The following is a 20,191-nucleotide window of genomic DNA, read 5'->3' as shown; positions in this document are numbered from 1 at the left end:
AAAATTTATTTTATTAGTTTATTCATATTACATCTCAATGGTTATCCCCTCCCTTGTATCCTCCCATTCCTCCCTCCCATTTTCCCCTTACTCCCCTCCCCTGTGATTGAGGGGGACCTCCTCCCCCTGTATATGCACATAGGATATCAAGTCTCTTCTTGGTAGCCTGCTATCCTTCCTCTGAGTGCCACCAAGTCTCCCCAATGCAGGAGATGTGGTCAAATATCAGGCACCAGAGTTCGTGTGAAAGTCAGACCCCACTGTCCACTCAACTGTGAAGAACATCCTGTCCATTGGCTAGATCTGGGTAGGGGTTTGAAGTTTACTGCATGTATTGTCCTTGGCTGGTGCCATAGTTTGAGCAGGACCCCTGGGCCCAAATCTGCCTATCATAATGTTCTTCTTGTAGGTTTCTAGGACCCCCCAATTTCATTTTTAATTGTCAAAGCAGGTGAGGGAGCTGGAAGGATGGCTCCTGGCTTAAGAGCACTTGCTGGTCTTGTCCAGGACCCATGTTCCGTTCTTGGCACCCATGTGCTTGGCTCACAACAATCTGTTAACTCCAGTTCCAGGGGATCTAATGCTCTCTTGTGGCTTCTGCAGAAATCAAGCAAATATGAAATAGTTTTAATTCACCAAAACAAACAAACAAACAAAAAACCAAAAAGCCCTTGGCCACCTTCAGTCCAGTTAAAGGGGTTCAGTGACCTTCAAGTCTGTCTACCGACTACCAACTTTAGTTTATATAAAGGAAGAACTGGAGCAGAAGTAAGAGGTATGACAACTCAGCCATCTTAGTCGAGATGTGGTCTGGTTGATCATTATTATTTCAGTTGTTTCTGAGAGGTGGTTCAAAGAAGCCCTTATTGCCTGAGGGGACAAGCTGATTCTCAGGTCCACATTACTTGTGCTTTAGGGTGCAGCCTACATTACTTGGGGCCCTGGAAGGTCAACATTGCTTAGTTTCAGTTCCTTGTTGGAAAGATGTTAACTGATCAGTACCAGAGCTCCAGGAATACAACTTGACTACAAGTGTAGGTGAGGGACTGGGCACCGCCAGGTACCTTTTGTACCCAAATCAAGGGCTATCGCTTTTTCGCAAAAGCAGTTCCTGAGTGTTCCTTACTGTATAACCTGCTCTACGGCTTCTGACCTACACTAATGTAAACATCCACCCTTATCTTTCATTAGGAAGCCAGTGCTAGGACTCCAGCGAATGGAGACGAAGGAAAATAGTTCCCGGATAGCAAAAACCGCACCCCTAAGTGATCACCAAGAGATGACGGCCACCGAGCACTGAGGCAGGGCCTGTGACCACTTGGAAGAGGGGGCGGCGTGCGATCCCAAAGCGAGCAACCCAACTCGCGTACCTCAGCCCCAACCCCAGGTATGTATATGGCGTCGGCGTTTTTGCTCTACTCTTAAACTCTGCATCTGTGGCCTACGCCGGCAGACAATTCAATGAGGAAGCCGCTCTTAGAGCTGTCGGCGATTGGTCGAGTCCGTGGAAGATGATTAGCCCAGGACTTCTTTCGCTCGGGCGACCGGGTGACGCGATTGGTGCAGACGCACAGCCGCTCCGCCTGCTCCCGCGCGTCGCACGTCACTATCCGGCGTGTCGCGTACCCGCCTCCTCCGCTCGGCCGGCCCAAGATGGCGGTGCAGGAGTCGGCGGCCCAGCTGTCCATGACCCTGAAGGTGCAGGAGTACCCGACCCTCAAGGTGCGTCCTGGGCGCGGCTAGGGCCGCTGCTGCACCTTCGGAGGGGTTGTGGCGGAGCGCGGGGGCTGGGTCCGGGCCGGAGCCGCTTCTGGAGGGGGCTGCACGGATGGGGGCGGGGTCGGGGGCGGTGGGGCTGCTGCTCTCCAGGGCGGTGGGCATGGATCGGGGGTCTCTCGGTGGGGTCCATGGGGGACTCTCGGCGTACCGGGGCCTGGATGGCGCGGGGTTGCAGGCTCCGAGGTCCTCCGAGGTCCGGGCGGCGGGGGCTGAGCCCCGCCTTCCGCCCAGCCCTCCCAGCCCAGAGGCTGCGGGCCGTCCGATTGCGGGTGGCTAGCGAGGCCACGGCCCCCGCTGCGGGCACTAGAGAGTTGGGGACCCTGGTCGCGGGCGTGGGTCGCGGCGGCACCGGGCGTTCTTCCGGAAGCCCGGCCTGGGGCGTGGCGGGCATGCCTCTGGTGCTAATTAGGGGGCCAGTGGGGAGCACCGGCGACCCGGTGGCACCCTCCCTCGCTGGGCGTCCCCATAACTCTAGCGCGGCTCCCTGCCCTTGGTTTCCGGGGCGTGACCTTGGGTGGTCGCCGCGCCAGTGCGTTCCTTTAGGACAAATGTTCATCCCCGACAGAAGACTGGCTCCTCAATTACAAGAGGGTTTGATGGTGCCGGGTGGACTGCGGTAAAGCACCTGGGAGGAAATCCTACAGAGAAACAAATTCGGTCGTTCCGAGGAAGGCCAAGCTGAGCGTTGGGGGTTCTACATTCCTTTCCTGAGAGCTGGGTAGCTTTTCTTCCGGAGCGCTTGGCACCTCGTCCATCTCTGTGGTGACTGAGTGGTTGCTGCGTGGCTTAGTGGGTGGGTAGTTTAACCAAGGTTGAAGAGTACAGGTTCTAAGCTAGGCTGCCTCATTCTGTGCTTAGGGAGGGAGACCCGGCTCGTGTATGAGAGGCACCTGACTGCTGCCGTGCCGTGCCCTCGTCAGATGGAAGCCCTAGGGAGCAGTTCTTTTTCCCTAGGTTGAAGTGAGTGATGGCATATTGTACATGGAGGCCTTGGCATTCCCTGGAAGGTATCTCTTGTCATTGTCCTTGTGACATCTGACTGCTCTGGTGTAGTTTGTCTTCACAGGAGGCCAGAGCAAGGCCTGCTGCTCCTCTTTGGTAATAGGTGAGCAGCCATATTTGATGGCTGTTTTGTATCCCGTGCTTTATTTGACCAGGGAAGGAAGCAAAGAATGCTGGCATCACCAGTCTCCTTGCCACACCGTCAAAACGTAGGGCTTTTGGGGGGAGGTACTTGTGACAAACCTTGGTCCTGTGCGTGTTAGTCTAATGCTCTGCTACTGAGCAACACCCTCGGGCCTTGTTTTTTTTTTTTGTTTTTTTGTTTTTTTGTTTTTTTTCTAAAAGACAGGCTTCTGTTGGCCACGAACTCTGAATTCCCTTTCTGCTTCCTCTGGAGTGCTGGGACTACAGGTGACGCTTACCATTCCTGTAGTTCCCTGATGTTGGGTTTCTGTTGATTGACAGATGGAAACCCTACAGCTCACAGTGGTCTGTTCCCGGGAACTGCTATCAGTGGCCCTGTAATCACTGACTTTTGGGCCTACCCAGGACCTCCAGGCCTGTTAGAAGGAAGTTGCTGTGGGAGAGCATGGTTTTTTGGTCTGCCTGGTGAATTGGGGACTCACTGACGGGAGGGGTTTCCAGAGCTCCGTCCTTGGCTTACTGAATGCTTTAGGCAGTGAAATGGATGGTCTGAGTGGTCAGGAAGAGGTTGCTCCAGAGTCCGTCTTCAGGTGACCGTGAGTGTACTTTGCATTCCAAAGCCATTGCACAGCGTCTGATGAAATGGTTTGGGTCTTCGTGCAAGTACAAGAGGTGAGGTGTCATTTGAGCAGGACTGCCATCTCTCTTCACCCCCTCCCCCCTTGAGACAGGATTTCTCTGTGTAGCCTTGAGTGTCCTGGACTTGATTTGAGGAGCAGACTGGCTTCCAACTCACAGAGATCCCTCTGCCTCTGCCTCCCAAGTGCTGGTATTAAAGGCATGGGCCACCAAGCCCGGCTTCTTTTTCTTTTTAAAAGAATGGTCTTTTAAAAGAACGGTAAGCAAAGTTTTCATGAGTAGAAATGCTACTCCCTCCAGGGCCTTCTGATCCTAGTCTTACAATTTTTCTTTTTTGTTGACAGTGTGCCTTTGCTTTGTTGATGTTTCTCCTATAAGTTACTGTTACTTGTTTGGTTTTGTTCTTTGTTTTTTGAGACAGGGTCTCATGTGTAGCCTTGGCTAGCCTGCAGCTCATTGGATAGCTAAGGATGACCTTGAGTTTTTGATCCTCCTGCCTCTATCTCCTGCGCTGGGATTTCAGGCATGTGTTACCACACCCACTTTATGCAGTGGTGGATATCAAATCCAGGACTTTCTGCATGGTTGGCAAGCATTCTGCCACCCTTGAGCTGCATGCTTAGCTCCATTTCCTGTATACTTTCAAGAGCCATTAATGATGGGCACTGGGAAGCTTCGTAGCTTTGAGTCAGAAGTGTTTGTTGACACAGAACCAATCTGAACACCAGGAGAGACGTATGAGTGGCCAGTCCTTAAGAGGGTCCAGATGCAGGTTTGGCATGTGGGTTGGGGTCTCCCCAGGGAGCTGAAGGGCTCCTCAAAAGTGGTGGGAATCTAGGGTGTATACTGGAAAGACCATTAAATGTTACTTATGCATTAAAAAGTTATAACTTAACATATTTTGATTATTGGCAGATTCTTTACCTATCAAGCAAGGCCCCCTCAGCTGTGCAGGCTTGGGAACCAGCAGGTGGACCTAAGCGGTGCATCAAGATGTCTTTTTTTTTTTTTTCCTTTCAGTCTCAGGCACCTGGCAAGCACTTCATTTCTTCATTTTCTCTTCATTTTCCTGTGAGGGCCCATTGCTGGCATCCCCTGACCCTGGGCATGGCTCTTTTCTGATCCTGTATTTTCTCCATAGTGGTGGACTGGCACAGGCTTCTTTATAGTACTTGGAACCTTGCAGCTTCATTATCCCAGTAGCAGCCCTGGCCTCTGCCTGTCAGGTGCAGGAGCATCTCCAGAGTGCCTCCAGACATTGCCAGGATGCCCTGGGTACAAAGTCACCAGCATGAAGACCTCTGGACTGAACGTTGCTTTTGGGGACCAGTTTCTATGTCTTCAAAAGCTCTGGGAATGTGGTTCATTAGAGATCCTCCCATGTTCTGACTGCTGAGTCTGTTTGTTTGGTGCCAGACTGAAAGTGACAGCCCTTTGAAGCAAGGGGTAACTGGGGTTCATGGCCCAAGATCTTAAACTCAGATCCTTTGTTTGAATTATTTTTTAAGCTTTTTTTTTTTTTTTGTTACAAAAGGAATTTTTTTTCTTCAAATTAGTCTACTGATGAGATCATTCCATTAATATTTCTACTCCGTCCCATTCAGATAGTGGAAGCCTAGTGTTGTGCCACCTTGTCTGCTCACTTCCTAAGTCAGGTGGCAACTGTATGTATGATAGCATGACCACCATAAAAGTTTGACTTGAGACAAGCACACACTGTACTAGGGGGTGGCTAAGGCTGAATAGTCCTACAGTGGGCCAGATCTTTTGATATGCAAATTTGAGCCTGCTGTTCTCAGTGGGTTGGCTGTGTGATGCTAAGGATACTTGGTCCACTCTGCCCTCTTGGGTACTCAGTAGATTGTACGTTACTCCTTTCCCAAAGCGTGCCAATTTTCAACACGCTGTCTGTTGTAGTCTGAAACAGCCTCCTCTCTTCTCCCTTTAGGGTCTGCCATCCATGGGTGGCCACCTGAATTCCTTCTGTTCTTGAAGAGCTGTGTCCTGATGTTCATGTCCTGCCCCCTTTCAGTCACCTTGTCTTTCATTTGTTGGACATTTGAGTTTCAGATGTGTGTCCAATTGGTGTACCTCTTATCTTTCTGAAAGGTGACTGCCTACTGAGATTAGACAGTGCAGGCTTGAGTTCCTACAGAGCTGCTGAGTTCTGTTTTTTCAGTGTTAATCATCAAACAGACTTTGAGTTAGAAAAAGTACTGGTTTTCTGTGGTTGAGGACCACGATAGAGGCACTTCTAAGTAGGGGCTCAGAGTGGCAAGGGATGTGAGCAGGGCATATCCAGGAGACTGCACCACCATTGTGCAGCCCAGGCCTTAGAGCTAAGGCCTCTGCCCTTGCTGTGATAGCAGCTGTTGATGAATTTCTTGTTAGGCCCTGTGCGGACCCTCAGGTGTTATGAGAAGCACTTGTGCATGTCCTCTGGTAACCATACCCTGCCCCAGGCAAGCAGGTAACCAGTGGGTGTCTGCTATATACGTCTGTTGAGGATAACCAGGGCAGGCGATGTGGTTCATAGGTTTGGAACCCTTGTGGTAGAAGAAACCTGATCCCCAAAAGTTGTAATGTGACTCTGCATACACTCTGTGGCACTCATGTCTTCCTATATATGTACACACATAAAGAATAATTTTTAAAAAGATTTCTTTTTCCCGAGACAGGCTTTCTCTGTGTAGCCTTGGCTGTCCTGGACTCATTCAGTAGACAAGGCTGGCCTCGAACTCACAGAGATCCACCTGCCTCTGCCTCTGCCTCCCGAGTGCTGGGATTAAAGGTGTGCGCCACCACCGCCTGGCTTAAAAAGATATTAATGAAGTCAAAGTGATGTGGAGTAGTGGAAGGGGGCTGGGCTGCTGTGACTGACAGCCTCCGCTGTGATTATGGAAATAATAGCTGATGCCGTGTAGCTTTGTGGACTGTGTAAAGGCTTGGCTGATATTGCCCCAGAAGGCGGGATGGCTGGGAATGACCTAGTCAGTAGTGTGAGGCCTGCTGGCCTAGAAGAAAGGAGACTGACCAGCGTTTATAGTCAGTGTATGTATCCGTCTGTGGAAATCCCATGACTAACACTAGTCTCATAGGGTTCAGTGTCACAGAGTTCAGGCTCTGCCAGAGCTAGTGTGCACTGTTGTAGAATCTTTAGACATAGGAACCATTTGAAAAGAGTTATTTACTGTTGTAATAACTAGCAACTGTTAGAATGTGGCTGAATGGGAAAACCAAACCAAACCACTGATTTGTTGAAGCCCTAGGTCTGGCGCTTTACTTTCTGACTGTAAACCTCTTGGTGCTACCTACCCAGCACCTCCCTCCTTCCCAGGTTAGCCTCCCTCCTGTCCTCTTTGTCTCTGTGGTCCTAGCTGTCCTGCAAACTGCTATGTAGACCAGGCTGGCCTTGACTTTAAGAAATCTACCTACTTGTGCCTCCCAAGTGGTGGGATTAAAAGCACGCACCACCGGGCCCAGCCTCCTCCTGCTGTCCCTTAGATACTCCTTCCTACCCAGCTGTCCTCTCAGACCTTCCCCAGCTCAGTTGCCCACGCCTGCCGTGGCAGTTGTGGGTCCCACATGCCCCACTTAAACTCTTGAGGGCATCTACTTGTGTTCTTCTGTTTTCTCTTGCGCTTGCCCAGCTCTCCCTTGGTGGTTGGTCTGTCAGTATGCAGACAGCAGCTAAGGCAGCTCTCACTGCCTCCTCCCTTCCTGAAATGCTGTCCTGCCACACCTTTCTTCATTCTTTCTGGGCAGTCTAGAGGTACCTCACTATTTCTCCACAACCTTGAGTCCTTTGCTAGCTTTTTGGTGTCACCAGCTAACCCTGGGAGGTGGCCTTGATGCTTGTACCTCCGGTGTTGACCTCCCTGTAGGCATCTCAAGCTCCCACTAATGCAGCAGCCAACCGGTGTGTTTCTTTAGTTGTCTGTGGGGTGGGTCAAGACCTTGCAAAATGGAACAATAGATCCTGGCCTTGACACCGCAGACCTGCTCCTTACCACCCCACTTGAAGACCATGTCTTCCTGACTTGTTCCATCGCAGGCTACGACCCCTAGGCTGTCTCCTCACCCTCTAAACATTTGGAGTTACAGCTCCAAGTCTCCTGCCTCCTTTATCTTTAGGATCCTTAGGTAATAGGAGCTGTTGGGAGACATGTTTCATGTCTAGCTGGGAAGGCTGAGGAGAAAACTGCTGCCCCACGTGGACCAGCTTCCTGCAGGGGCCTTTCCAGAATCCCTGTGGAACATTTATAAACATAGATTAGCCACATCCAGACTTACAGAACCTAGAAATACATAGCCCATTTGTAGCTTATTGTTGCCTAAGTAAAATGAAGGTTGTGGTTGTTTCCTATGTTGTTTTTGTTTTGTTTTTAATTCATCTTTGTTTTTGTGGGTTTTGTTGTTGTTTTGAGTCAGTTTCTCTGTGTAGCTGTGCTGGATGGAAGTCACTATTTAAACCAGGCTGGCTTCAAACTCAGAGATCCGCCTATCTCTGCCTCCTGAGTACCAGTATTAAGGGCCAACACCACCATACCTGTCTTATTAATTTTTAAAGACTTATTTTTAATTATGTTAGGTGTGTGTGCATGTGGGTATATGCAAGTGAGCTCAGGTTCCCTGGGAACGCCAGAGGTGTCCTCCTCTGGAGTTGCCCTTTCCAGCTGCCTGGTGTGGGTAGATGCTGGGAACCAAACCGCAGGTCCTCTGGGGCATCAAGTGCTTTTTTTCTTTTTATTTCTTTCTTTTTCTTTTTTAATAAACACTTGAGACATCTTTTCAGTCCCCAACCCTGTTCCCTGTTTTGGTTTCTTTATAATATTAATCACAGTTCAACAGAATTATCTATGTCTATGATCACGCCCTCTCTTTCTGTTCGGCATCTCCTTTAGAATATGTCTTGGTCACTGCCGTAGCCTAGCACATCCAAGAGTACCTGGCACAGAGTCACGACAAACAACCATTGGCCAAGTGAATTTCTCTGCTGTCTGGTTGGAAAATTCCTTAAAACTTTGCCACTTGTGCTTGCCTTTTGAATTCCAGAATGCTTTTCTGCGCAAGCACATCCCTCCTTGTTTCCCTGTGCTTCCGTCCTCTAACTCAGACCCTGGAGTTGCAGCATCAGCCTCCTACACATAGATGTCCAGCATTCTTCCTGATAAATTCCAGCCCAGAGTCAGCCATCTGTGTGGATTCTGCATTGGCCCAGTAGTTGCTCCCACTTCTGAGGGCCCTGGCAGCTCACTTGGAGGGCCTCTTGCACCCAAATGTTGTTTTATATGTTGTTCTTTTCACCTTAAATTTCTACGCTTGTGCCATACCTCATGGGTTGTGCTCATGGCGTGTGTCCCTTTGTGACCTGCCTGCCTATACTGGTTGCTTTGTTCTGGTGACTGGAAGTAAGTCACCTGTTCCCTATGCCTGCCCCTCTCCATCCCTCAAGATTAAAAGATGGGCAGATAATGGCTGTCTTCTGGTTAACCCGTGAGTGAGCAAAGTGTCACATTCTCTCTCTGAGCTTGTCTTGTTTACTACTTCTGGAGTAGCCTCCCCTCTGCATTTGCCCATATTGCCCATAGGCATGCCATAGCCAGGGCTCCTAGGCAGCTTTATAGTGCTGCTCAGACCCTTTACCTTTGTGTCCATCCATAGCAACCTGACCTTTCAAAGCTAGTGACTCCTCTATAGTCTTGAGCTATAGTCCTGTTTGGCTTCCACAGTAGCCATTTGCATGGCTTTGCCAGGCTCATGGCCAGCTCTCATTCTTTTTTATTGAGCTATTTGCAGAATACTGGAACAGCACCCAAGCTTGACGCTGGTAGTTGGGATCTTGGTGATCACATGAGTCTTGCGGACTTAGAGGATTCTCTGTCTACACTGCTGATGTGCCCTAGAACCCTGCTCCAGGAGCCTAAAAAGCATGCCCTTCATCTCTGTAAGGTGCTTGTTAGCATATTAAAGCGGAACTTTCTAATCTCTCTGTGTTGTTACTTTTGGAACAGGGTCTTGCAGCATGGGCAGGGGAAAAACTTTTGAGATGCAATCCCTTACTGAGGAGCTGTTGGCAGCTGACAGCTGCTAGGGAGGAAGAATCAGTCTTCTTTATAGGTGTGGTCACTGGTACCCGAGCCTGGCCTTGAACTGTCAGTCTTACTGCCTTGACCATCTGAGTGCTGAGGTTTTAGCAAGTTTTCACCTTGGTTTAAGCTTCATCTTAATTGCTTTCTCCAAAATCAACTCCCACCTTCCTCCTACAGTAAAAGACAGCTACTAAGGCCAGACATTTGGAGGAAGCATTGACCCTAACCCTAAATTTACATCCTATCCCATACCTGTTTGTCACTGTAATTTGAGAACATCTGAGTGGGAGCCTCCTACCCTTTCTGTGGCTGCTGCCATGGGTGGGTGTGGTTTCATTTCTGCCAGTGCCTGTGGCCTCCCAGGTGGCCCGGTCTGTCTCTACCCATTTGCAGATAGTTAACAGTTCATAGGCCATATGGTTCTGCCTGGTGGTTTCTTTTCTTCCTTTTTCTCCCCCTCCCCCCACAGAGTTTCTCTGTGTGTTCTTGGCTGGCCTCGAACTCACATAGATCTGCCTGCCTCTGCCTCTCAGTGCTGGGAATACAGGCGTTCACCACCACGTCCAGCTTGTCTGGTGGTTTCTTAGGTAAAGGTCAAGAGTGTTACGAGGAGTCAGTCCCGCTCTTCATGATGCCCTTCCTCTATTGCCACAACAGCCTCTTTTCTTGCAGATGTCCCTCCCTCTATCCCCTGGCTTCTCACTCACGCCACCTAATGACATAGGCAGTTCTGCTCCCTCCTGCCTTTTCCTTCTCCAGCCAGCACTTCGTACGCTGCACTGTGTTGAGCAGGGAGGCTGTGCTGAAGGGTAAAGGTAATTTTAAGTGTTATTCTGGCCGTTCCTCCAGTGCAGTGAGAGTTGAAATCGACGCCCTGGCACAGTGCTCAGGGAATATCAGGAAAGAGGCTATGACATGAGCTCACAACAGCCATGCTTACCTGCCCAGATCCAAACTTCCAGCATGGATAGGGGAGAAACTCTCGAGTCCCAGCTGGTGGGGAGGTTGAGTCATTCCCCTAGTAGGTTCCCCACACTCATTGGATGGCCCCACACCCATGCACTTGTGGGTGCACTAATTGGACTTTGGGTTATGAGGGAAAAAAGAAGGAAAAATGATAACATTGGGAGGAGTGTGGTGAGATTTGGGGTAAGTTTGAAGAAGAAAATGGAAGGTAAATATCATATTTCATGTATACATGTAAGAAATTCTGTAAGAATAATTTTTAAAAAGTATTCCAGGTAGAGTATGAACATATGCTGAAAGATGAGTGTATATGGTCTTTTGAAATATGTTCAATATGAGTTGAACAAAAAGCAACTGGAGAAGAGGAAGGCAAGAAAGCTAGTGAGGTAAACAGCTGGGAAGGGCCCTTCAGGGATGCTCCGCCTAGGTGCTGCATTCCATATAGGAGCCCATAACCTCAGAGATGCAGATGCTCATCAGTGCTGCCAGTCCTCATCCTCTCTCCAGATAAAGACAAAGCTCCTTGCCGCATAGCTGGGCGGGGCCCTGTGTCAGGTTCTGGCCAGTGTGCTGGAACTTGGAGTCAAGTCTTATCTGGATGCTTGTTTTAAAACTCTAATTTTATTTGGGGTATTGAAGCCTCTACCTCCCTTCCACCCACCCCTTAATCCTGGGTGGAAGAAAGAATGTTAGTGGGGAGAGGGGCTGCAGACCCCTTTACTTCTCCTGGCTGTTTAGGGTCAGTTGGGTTCTTTTGGGGGCAATGCCAATCTCTGTCAACAGCAAATGCAGCAAGCAGTCTCCTCCGAGCTGCTGGGTTGAAACGTTTCTCTCCATCTCTCTCTAGCTGCCACCACCACATGACACACTTCTCTCTGGTCTCTCCTATTTGTCTTCCTTAGACTCCTAGACCACGCCCCTCTCCATGCTGCAGGAGCTGACAAAGACCACACCCACACGAGACAGTTTTCAGCTGTGAACAAACTAAAAATCCCATACTTGGGATTAAAACAGAAACAAATTTACATAACATAACTGAGCTTACAAAGAAACCAAAACTTCCATCACAGTCTCATTTCCAGGGCCAGGGCCTCCAAAGGTATAATTCTCAAAGGCCTGCTAGGATATCAGGCTTTACAGACCTTTTATGCAAATGAGGAAAACAACCAGTAGTTATAAAGACAGAAAGTACATCAGTGGTTGACCAGACTAGAAAAGGTAGAATTGCAGCAATGTCTTTGCGAGATTGTGGTGTATGTAATACATGCAGCAATCTGTAAACACACAAAAGGCTGAAGAAGCAAATAGATGAATGAACTTTGAAGCATGAATAATAAACGCCTCAGTAAAGTTGAACGCAAAAGAATATGAAGTAGAAATTAGGTACTACTGTTAAGAAAGTTCAGTGGGGAGCTGGAGAGATGGTTTAACAGGAGTGCTTGCTCTTGTAGAGGACTGGATTGGATCGCAGCACCCACATGGCTGCTAAAATCCATCTGTGCTCCAGTTCCAGGCAATCTGATGCTCTCCTCTGACCTCTAAGGGTAGGCACCAGGAACACATACAGGTAGGCAAACACCCATACACATTTAAAAAAGAAAGAAAAAACTTTAAAAATAAGGTTTAGTGGGCTGCTGGCCATGTAATCCCCACCAAGATTAGCCACTGCCCTCTGTACAGCCAGTGGCCAGTTGTGTCCATCCCTGAGGCGAGTCTGTCCAATGCTTGCCAATGGGAAGAAGTGGCCAGGTGAGCCTTGGCTGGCAGTGCTGCACTGAAGGGGCCTGAGAAGGACACGGCTGCTGGAAGACAGGCACTAGCGGTGAGTGACTCACTTGCCTCTCTGCGGTGATGGTAATGATGCCTGGTACGTTCTGTGCGTCGCACAGTGCTCTTTGCTTAGAACAAGGGGAGCACCAAGAAGAACAGGACCCTACTGACCCAAGCCCAGGCACTCAGAACTGTGCTGGGTCTGGGTTACCAACAGAGTGAGGATGGGCCTCTTGTGAGGAGGTATGCACTGCCATTAAGGCTTGGGTTGGGTCACTGAGCTGTATTAAGGATGAAGACCTGCTTGCATGAGACTGGCTGTGGTACCTTTTGGTGCCATGCCATGCAGTGCCAGCTTTAGCAGAAGGTGGCATATTGCATTGTGTACTGTCTGTGTCTTGCTTTGCTTGGGTTTTCTCAAATGGACTGCTGGCATAAAGCAGTCCGCATGTGCCCTGTGGGTTAAAGATGGATGTGATGGTAGAGCTTGGAAGGACCTAGGTAAAAGGAGCAGCGATGCCGATGGCTCTCCTTCTACCTCCATCTTCGTCAGTCGCGTCCTACAGCTTCCTAGAACTTAACCAGAAACATGTTTTTGTTATTGCTGTTTGTTTGCTTGTTTTTTAAAGCACACTTAAAGTATGGTCCTAGGCTGCTATGCAGACATCCCTGGGGTGTAAGCACTGGGCAGCACTAGCCTCCATGATTTGCTAGAGATGCTGTGGTTTGCTTCTCTAGGGCACAGCCCCCTCTTCAGAAGGTACGATTGGCTTTTTAGCACTTAGATGCCTACTCCTGAGGCTTTTAAAAAAAGGAATTTATTAATTTTATGTGAATGAGTGTTTTCATGCATATATATGCCCGTGGAGGTCAGAAAAGGGTATGGGGTCCCATGGAACTGGTGTTAGAGATGGTTGTGAGCCACCAAATGAGTGCTGGGAACTGAACTTAGGTCCTCTGGAAGAGGTGTCAGTTCTTGCCGCCTCCTTCTCCTCTTCCTCCTCCTCCTCCTCCTCATCATCATCAACAGCAAACCCTTCCTATACTGGTGGAAATGGCTAGACACACAGTGACAATCTAAAGCACTCTTTGGGGAGGGGGCCAGGAAATACTGTCAATACTCAAAGCAAGTATGAGAGAAAGCTTGAGGAAAGAGGTCCTGAGTAGATGGCACCATGTGAGAGAGTGCTGCCTGGCAGGTGGAGTGCAGCTGTTTCTTTCAGGTCTCAGCAAATCATGTGCACCTGACTGGGTTTCACTGCTGGAAACAAGTATTTTGGTGAGTCACTGCTGGGGAAAGCTGTGCTGAAGAAAACACCCACAACAGCTAACTAGAGAGAGCCTGACTTTAAGAATTGTCACACTAGGGCTGGAGTGACCGCTCAGAGGTTAAGAACAGTTGTTTCCAGAGTTCGTTTCCAGCACCCACATGTTGGCTCATACCATCGGTAGGCATGTATGTGGTGTGTGTACATATATGCAGGCAGAACACTAATACACACATATAGATCTTTTGTTTGTTTGACTGGTTTTGTGTTTTCAAGCAGGGTTTCTCAGTGTAACCCTGGCTGCCCTGGAACTCGCTCTGTAGACCATGCTAGCTCAAACTCAGAGATCCATCTGCCTTTGTTTCCTGAGTGCTGCCTCCCACACCTGGCTTAGATTTTGGGGGGACGTAGTTCTTGGAGACAGAGTTTCTCTCTGTGTAGCCTTGGCTGTCTTGGAATCACTCTTTAGACCAGGCTGGCCTCGAACTCACAGAGATCTGCCTGCCTCTGCCTCCCAAGTGCTGGGATTAGAGGCCTGTGCCACCACGCCTAGCAGAATAAATAAATCTTAAAAACAAAACAAAACAAAAACCTGTCACTGACTCTTGCTGCTGGCCAGACACATGGGAAGATATCAGATAGGTCTATTAAGTGTAAACTTTTAAATATTTAGTACAACCAGATAAAGTAAGACTAAATTGAAAATCAAATATAGTCTTCTAAAAAATCCTCCAAATAAAAACTAAGGAGAGTTGGTTCAGTGCATAAGAAAGAGCAGGATCATTTCTTTTTGTAGAGAGCTGATGGAGCACCAACAGTGTGTCAAAGGGAAGGTGTATTGAGTTGATCTATATACAAAGTGTGTTTTTATAGGGTTAAAAAATAACTTAATGGCCTTGCAGCATGCAAAGACAGTTGTTAAAAGCTTCCCAGATGCCCGAAAAGGCCTGGCACTAGATGGCTGTCCTCGTGAACTCTTGTTTTATATCAACTCTCCACAAACTCTTCCAAGAAACAAGGAAGAAAAGCCACTTTTCACCTCATTTTTGTGAACTCAGTATTATCCATAGCAAAACCAGAAAGTAACACATGAAAAAAATAGACCAGTGTTCTTTATGAACAACCACACCCTGAAGTCCTCTGCAGCATCTGAACCTAAGCGAGGCAGGCTGGAAATCCCAGCACTTGGGAAGTAGAAGCAGGAAAATCAGATCAGGGAGAGTCTGCACTTAGTTTGGGCTGACACTCCTCAATACAATAGAATCACACACATCATGACCAAATGAGAGTTACCCGGAAATGTAAAGATCAACTTGTGGAAATGAGTATAATGCACATATTCTTGGAATAAAGTGTTTGACAAAGTAACAAACACCTCTTCAACATAAAAAGTACCAACTTCCTCAACCAGCTAGGCTTCTTAAAAAAAAAAAAGCATATAAACATACTAGCTAGTGGTCAGCAACAACACAGACACCACTCCTCACTGCTTAGATTTACCCTTGGCCTAGAAGTTGTAGCCATCACAGACAAGAAAGCCAAGGCTTCTGGATTAGAAAGGAAGAAGGGAAATTATTTGCAGATGACATGATCCTGTGAGCTGAGTGCACATCAATATACAAACTATTAGACTTAATAAATTAGTTCACCGGTGTTGCAGAATACAAAAGCAGTATATAAAAATAAATTGTGTTTCTGTACCATAGAGATGAACAGCCTAAGAGGAAGTTGAGAAATTTTTATTTACTATAGCACAAATAATACAACATGTAGGACTAAGACAGGACTGTTAGTCTAGCATTACTCCTGCACTAATGGGCAGGGCTAGTGGGAGCTGCATCAAAATTTCAGTTGGCTTTTTTGTGCAAAAATTGGCAAGTTGATCATAAATCCACAGAGTAAGTCAGGAGCCCAGACTAGGCAAGACAACATGATGAACAGCACTTACAGAACTTGGAGTTTTAGATTTCAAAACACACCTGTTATTAGTGGAAGAATGGACATATCTATCAAAATTGAGGGTGGGCATTTATTTACTTGATTTTGCATTGCTTAAGATTGAACCCAACACCTTACACGTGCAAGCCGTGCACTGCACTGCTTCTGCACTGTACCCAGTGTTGAACCCATACCTCTATAGTAATGAACTCAAGGGGAATTAGCTCGAGTAGTGTTTCCGCAAGTACTGAGCCAACTAGATTTCACATTCAAAATGAAGTTGCCTCCCCATATCCCATCATACACAAAAACTAAAGATAAATCAGAGTACTAAATGAAAGATCTAAAATTATAAAGCTTCTAGAAATCGAGAACAGTACAAAAGGTAACTCTGGCCTTGGATTAGCCTGTAGTTTCTCAACACCTGAGCACAGGAGCCCAGCCTGGATTAATGTGGGGTTTTGTTTGCATTTATTTATTTTGCGTGCACATGTGTGGGCATGCGTGAGGAGAGATCAGAACAGCTTGCTGGACTCAGTTCTCTTTATATAATATGGGTTCCAGGCATTGAACTCAGGTGATCAGGCTTGGGAAAGTCCTTTTTACTACAGAGCCGTCTTCCAAAGACTACTAAAAGAAAATGTGAGGTCATAACCAGTAAGGGGGTCTTTGCCAGACTCAGCTCTGTCAGTACCTTGCTCTGAGACATGCAGCCTTTTTAACTTTATGAGGTAAAAATTGTATGTGTAAGCTTCCTAACATGGCCAAGACAGCTGCTCACAAAAAGGAAGAAACATTTGCAGATCACCTCTCTAATAGAGCGGTTGCTTACAGTCTGAGGAAGTCTTACTGTTGAGTAATAATTTAGAATGTTAAAACAAGCAAACAGTGGATAAAGCAAAGTTCTCACCATGCAAGCTTCAGGACCTGAGTTCAGATCCCCAGCTCCCACATAAAGCCATGATGTGGTAGCTTACCTGTAGCCCACCTATAATCCTGGCATTGGGAGGCTGAGAACGGATATCTCAAGGTAGCTGGCTATGTTGACTAGCCAAATTGACTTAAAGTCTAGATTGGGCAAGAGACCCTGCCCAATAAATACAGTAGAGAGTGATTAAGAAGACAACGCCATTCATGTCAGCGTCACGTCTGTATACACGCTAGCCTCTGTGTACTTACAAGCATTCCAAAACCCAGAACAGTTGGAAGGCTTTCTCCAGAGAAGACACACAGATAGCCAGTAAGAGCACACAGGCAGTGCGCAGCATCCTTAGTCATCAAGGAAATGCAAACCAAAGCCGCCGGGACATACTGCTCCCCTCTGCTAGAACGGCTGCGGGAATGATGGTAAAACCTCAGGAGATGTGATGGGAACGAAACACAGCGTGGCCATCATTAGGTAGTTGCTGTCCTTACAAGGTCCAGAAACCTTGACAGCCTTACTCAAAATGGCCCCAAAGTACATGTGGTGTTAATTTGTGTGCATAAACTGAGTTATTAGCACAGGGCTACTCATCCAGAAAGAGAGCAGAGCACTGATACACTACAGCATGGATCGGTTTCAGAAACAACATTAAGCCGAAAGGTCGGGGGAAAGTCCCTATAACCTATGGTTTCGTTTGTGTGAAACTTCAGGAACGGAGACAGGGAGCCATGGCTGGGTGCCTGTGTCTTGAGGGATGGCCATGGCATGATTACGAAAACTCTCCAAGTAGATGGTGGTAATGGTTTCACAGCCTTGTATTATACTAAATTATACTAAAACATTTTAAATAGTACCTTTTAAAGGGGGGCGGGGCTTAGAGTTTGTGAATTATATAAACACCCCCCCCCCCAAGGGTTAGCTTGCTTGACTGACAACTGTAAAGGGCACAGCATGGCTGGGTCTGTTGTTTGGCGGGGATACACAGCTCTGCGTACATGAGCAGTTGTTTTCAGGATAGGTCTGTAGAGTGGCCCGGTCTAGAAGCCAGGCATGGTCTGTGGCTCACATCACATCAGCTCCACCTATGGCCCTTGCACGTCAGTGATGTGTGCTATCCTGTCAGGGCAGCTGTGAGTGCATACCTAAGGAGCGCTGGGAATGTTAGGCTATGTGCTCTGAGTTAAGAGGCCTCTGCTTTTAAAGATTTAGTGCAAAGAGTGGGGGGGGGGACACACAATTTGATTGTATATCTAAATTAAAATATCTGGGTTGCATTGAGTGAAAATATATTAAGAACAAATTTCACTAAGCCGGGCGTGGTGGTGCGCGCCTTTAATCCCAGCACTCGGGAGGCAGAGGTAGGCGGATCGCTGTGAGTTCGAGGCCAGCCTGGTCTACAAAGTGAGTCCAGGATGGCCAAGGCTACATAGAGAGACCCTGTCTCGAAAAACCGAAAGAAAAAAAAAAAAAGAACAAATTTCACTTCCCCACCAGGTGGTGGTGCTCACCTTTAATCACTCAGGGGGCAGAGTTAGGCTGGTCTCTGAGTTGGAGGTCTACAGATCAAGTTCTGAGGTGGGCAGATCCACACAGAGAAACCCTGTCTGGAAAAGGGGTTCACTTTCCTTTCTGCAGTAAGAGTCTTGTTGTGTAGCCCAGGGTAGCCTCAGGCTTGACGGTCTTCCTGCCTGAGTGCTGAGTAGCTGGGATGATGATCATCTATTGCCATGCCTGGCTTCGTGTAACGTTTTGCTGTGACAACCTGGAAGGTCACGTAGTGTGGTCCCCTGCTGCTTTGCCGCTTACTGACTTTGTACTTGATGATACTGGGAGTCAGACCTGGAGCTTGGTGTGTGATGGCCTAGAGCGTGGTAACTAACTACTGAGCTGTTTTCTCACTTGTGTTTTTCTGCGTTGTTATAGAAAGTGGTGGTCCTGCAGTTGCGATAGTTTATCCTATAATTCTAGCGCTTAAGACGCCGAGGCACAAACAAGGATTGTGAGTTGAAGGGCAGGTTGGGCTGCACGAAATCCTGTCTCAAAAAAGAGCAAGTAGGTACTTGTTCTCAAGTTCCTCTTTTCCTGTGGCTTTATAATGTGATGGCATGGACTTGCCTTCCTGTCTTCCTGTCGCATGTTTCCTGTGACTTTCTTTGCTTTTTGTTTTCCCTTCATTCCTTCCCTTTTGGTAGGTTGGTAGGATTTTTCCCCTTACAGGAACTGCAGTTGATAGCCACACCCACATGGAGAGAAATGAATGCCTTACACATTGCCAGGTGCAGCTGGGTGTGCAGTGCCCTTTACACAGCAGTAGGCTATGCCCTTGACTCCTGTGGAAGGGCATCGTGGCTTCTTTGCGTCTCATCCCTGTGGTGAGCATTGAACTGGGCAGTCTCTTCCTTTCTCGAAGGATGGGATTATTGCATCGGCTGGGAGTCTCTTTCCAGGAGAAACTCCCGAACTTTCCAGAGAATTGTTCAAATACCAGCAGGGGTCAACTGTTCCTCAGCTTTATCAGCCCTATCCTGAATTGTTCTTTGCACAGAGTTCTCTAGAGAAACAGAATCGATAGGATGTGTTTATAGAAATACTAAAAACAGGGAATTGCCTGGACGTCTGAAGGCAGGGATATCCCAGGATACCAAGCAAACTGGGGTGTGCTTCATTCTCAGAGCAAAGGTGGTCCATGGGAGAGTTCTAATGCAGAGACGAGCAGATCTGAGACCTGAGACAGCCGTTGCCTACAGAAGACAGAAGACAGAGGCAGCCGCATCCCAGCTGGATGCAGACGTGTGTTCTGTGCAGCTCTTCAACTGGTTGGACAAAGAGGCCATTAGCTTTACTGAGGATTGAGAAATGTGCTCACAGACGCTCCATCTTTGACAGAAAGTCTGAGACCCTGTGGCCAGATGAAGGTGCTGCCTAGGAATAACCATTTTCCATTTTCATTTCTATTTGCTGGTGACAAGCAGCATTGCAGGTCCTCCATGTGTCATTTGGATGGCATTTCTGCTGAGCTCTCTGACCTGTTTTGAGAACGGGGCTGTTGCTGTCGTTAATTTAAATGTTTGTAGGCAGTCCGATTTTCCCTGCAGGGGTCCTACAGGATGTGTCCATTTCCAGTGGCTCCTTCCAGTCTGGCATCTGTTCTCTTTGCTTAGGTGCTTGTCTGCAGGGCACAAGTTTGGCTTTGGTAGAGAGCCAATGACGAGTTTCCTTTCATAGTCCGTGTGTTCAGTGCCATTTACAGAGCTGTGTCCTCTTCAAGTCATGACAATGTCTTGTTTCCTCCTCAGATGATTTACAGGGAGTGTCAGCATTTGTGTTTGGATGTGTGATCTGTTTCAGGGTGTTCTTGGTAGGTGTGTGAGGCATGGCTTGATTTTCACTGCTTTCAGGTGAGTTGTAGTCTTGACAGCTTGACTGCTATTTCCCTTGGCCTTGTAGCTGGACATACAAGGGTGGGTGTGGGGCTGTTTGGGGGTTCTTCACCTTCATTTGGTCCACAGCTAATCTCAGACCACCACCTTTGCTAAGGGGATCACACAGGTTAATTACTTCTTTTTGTTGTGGTTTGGTTTGGGGCGGTGATGGTGTTATAGTGGGATCTTTTTGTGCAGCCCAAGCTCAGTCTCGCTATCCTCCCGCCTTGGGTTCCTGAGTGTTGG

General features: G+C 47.9%; 1 protein-coding gene across 1 annotated transcript in view; it reads left to right on the top strand.

The window, feature by feature from the left end:
• The first annotated feature begins 1,582 nt into the window (after positions 1-1,582).
• The window catches only part of MAEA (macrophage erythroblast attacher, E3 ubiquitin ligase), a 36,127-nt gene continuing 17,518 nt past the window's right edge, over positions 1,583-20,191 (top strand). Inside the window, exon 1 of the mRNA XM_084797817.1 lies at positions 1,583-1,722. Coding sequence (XP_084653943.1) covers positions 1,654-1,722 — 69 coding nt within the window. The 5' untranslated portion in view covers positions 1,583-1,653. The remainder of the gene's footprint in view (positions 1,723-20,191) is intronic.

The sequence above is a fragment of the Acomys minous genome, assembly GCF_964271855.1.
Source record: "Acomys minous genome assembly, chromosome: 10".
Classification (NCBI taxonomy): Eukaryota; Metazoa; Chordata; class Mammalia; order Rodentia; family Muridae; genus Acomys; species Acomys minous.
This window is presented reverse-complemented; position numbering and strand designations above follow the sequence as displayed.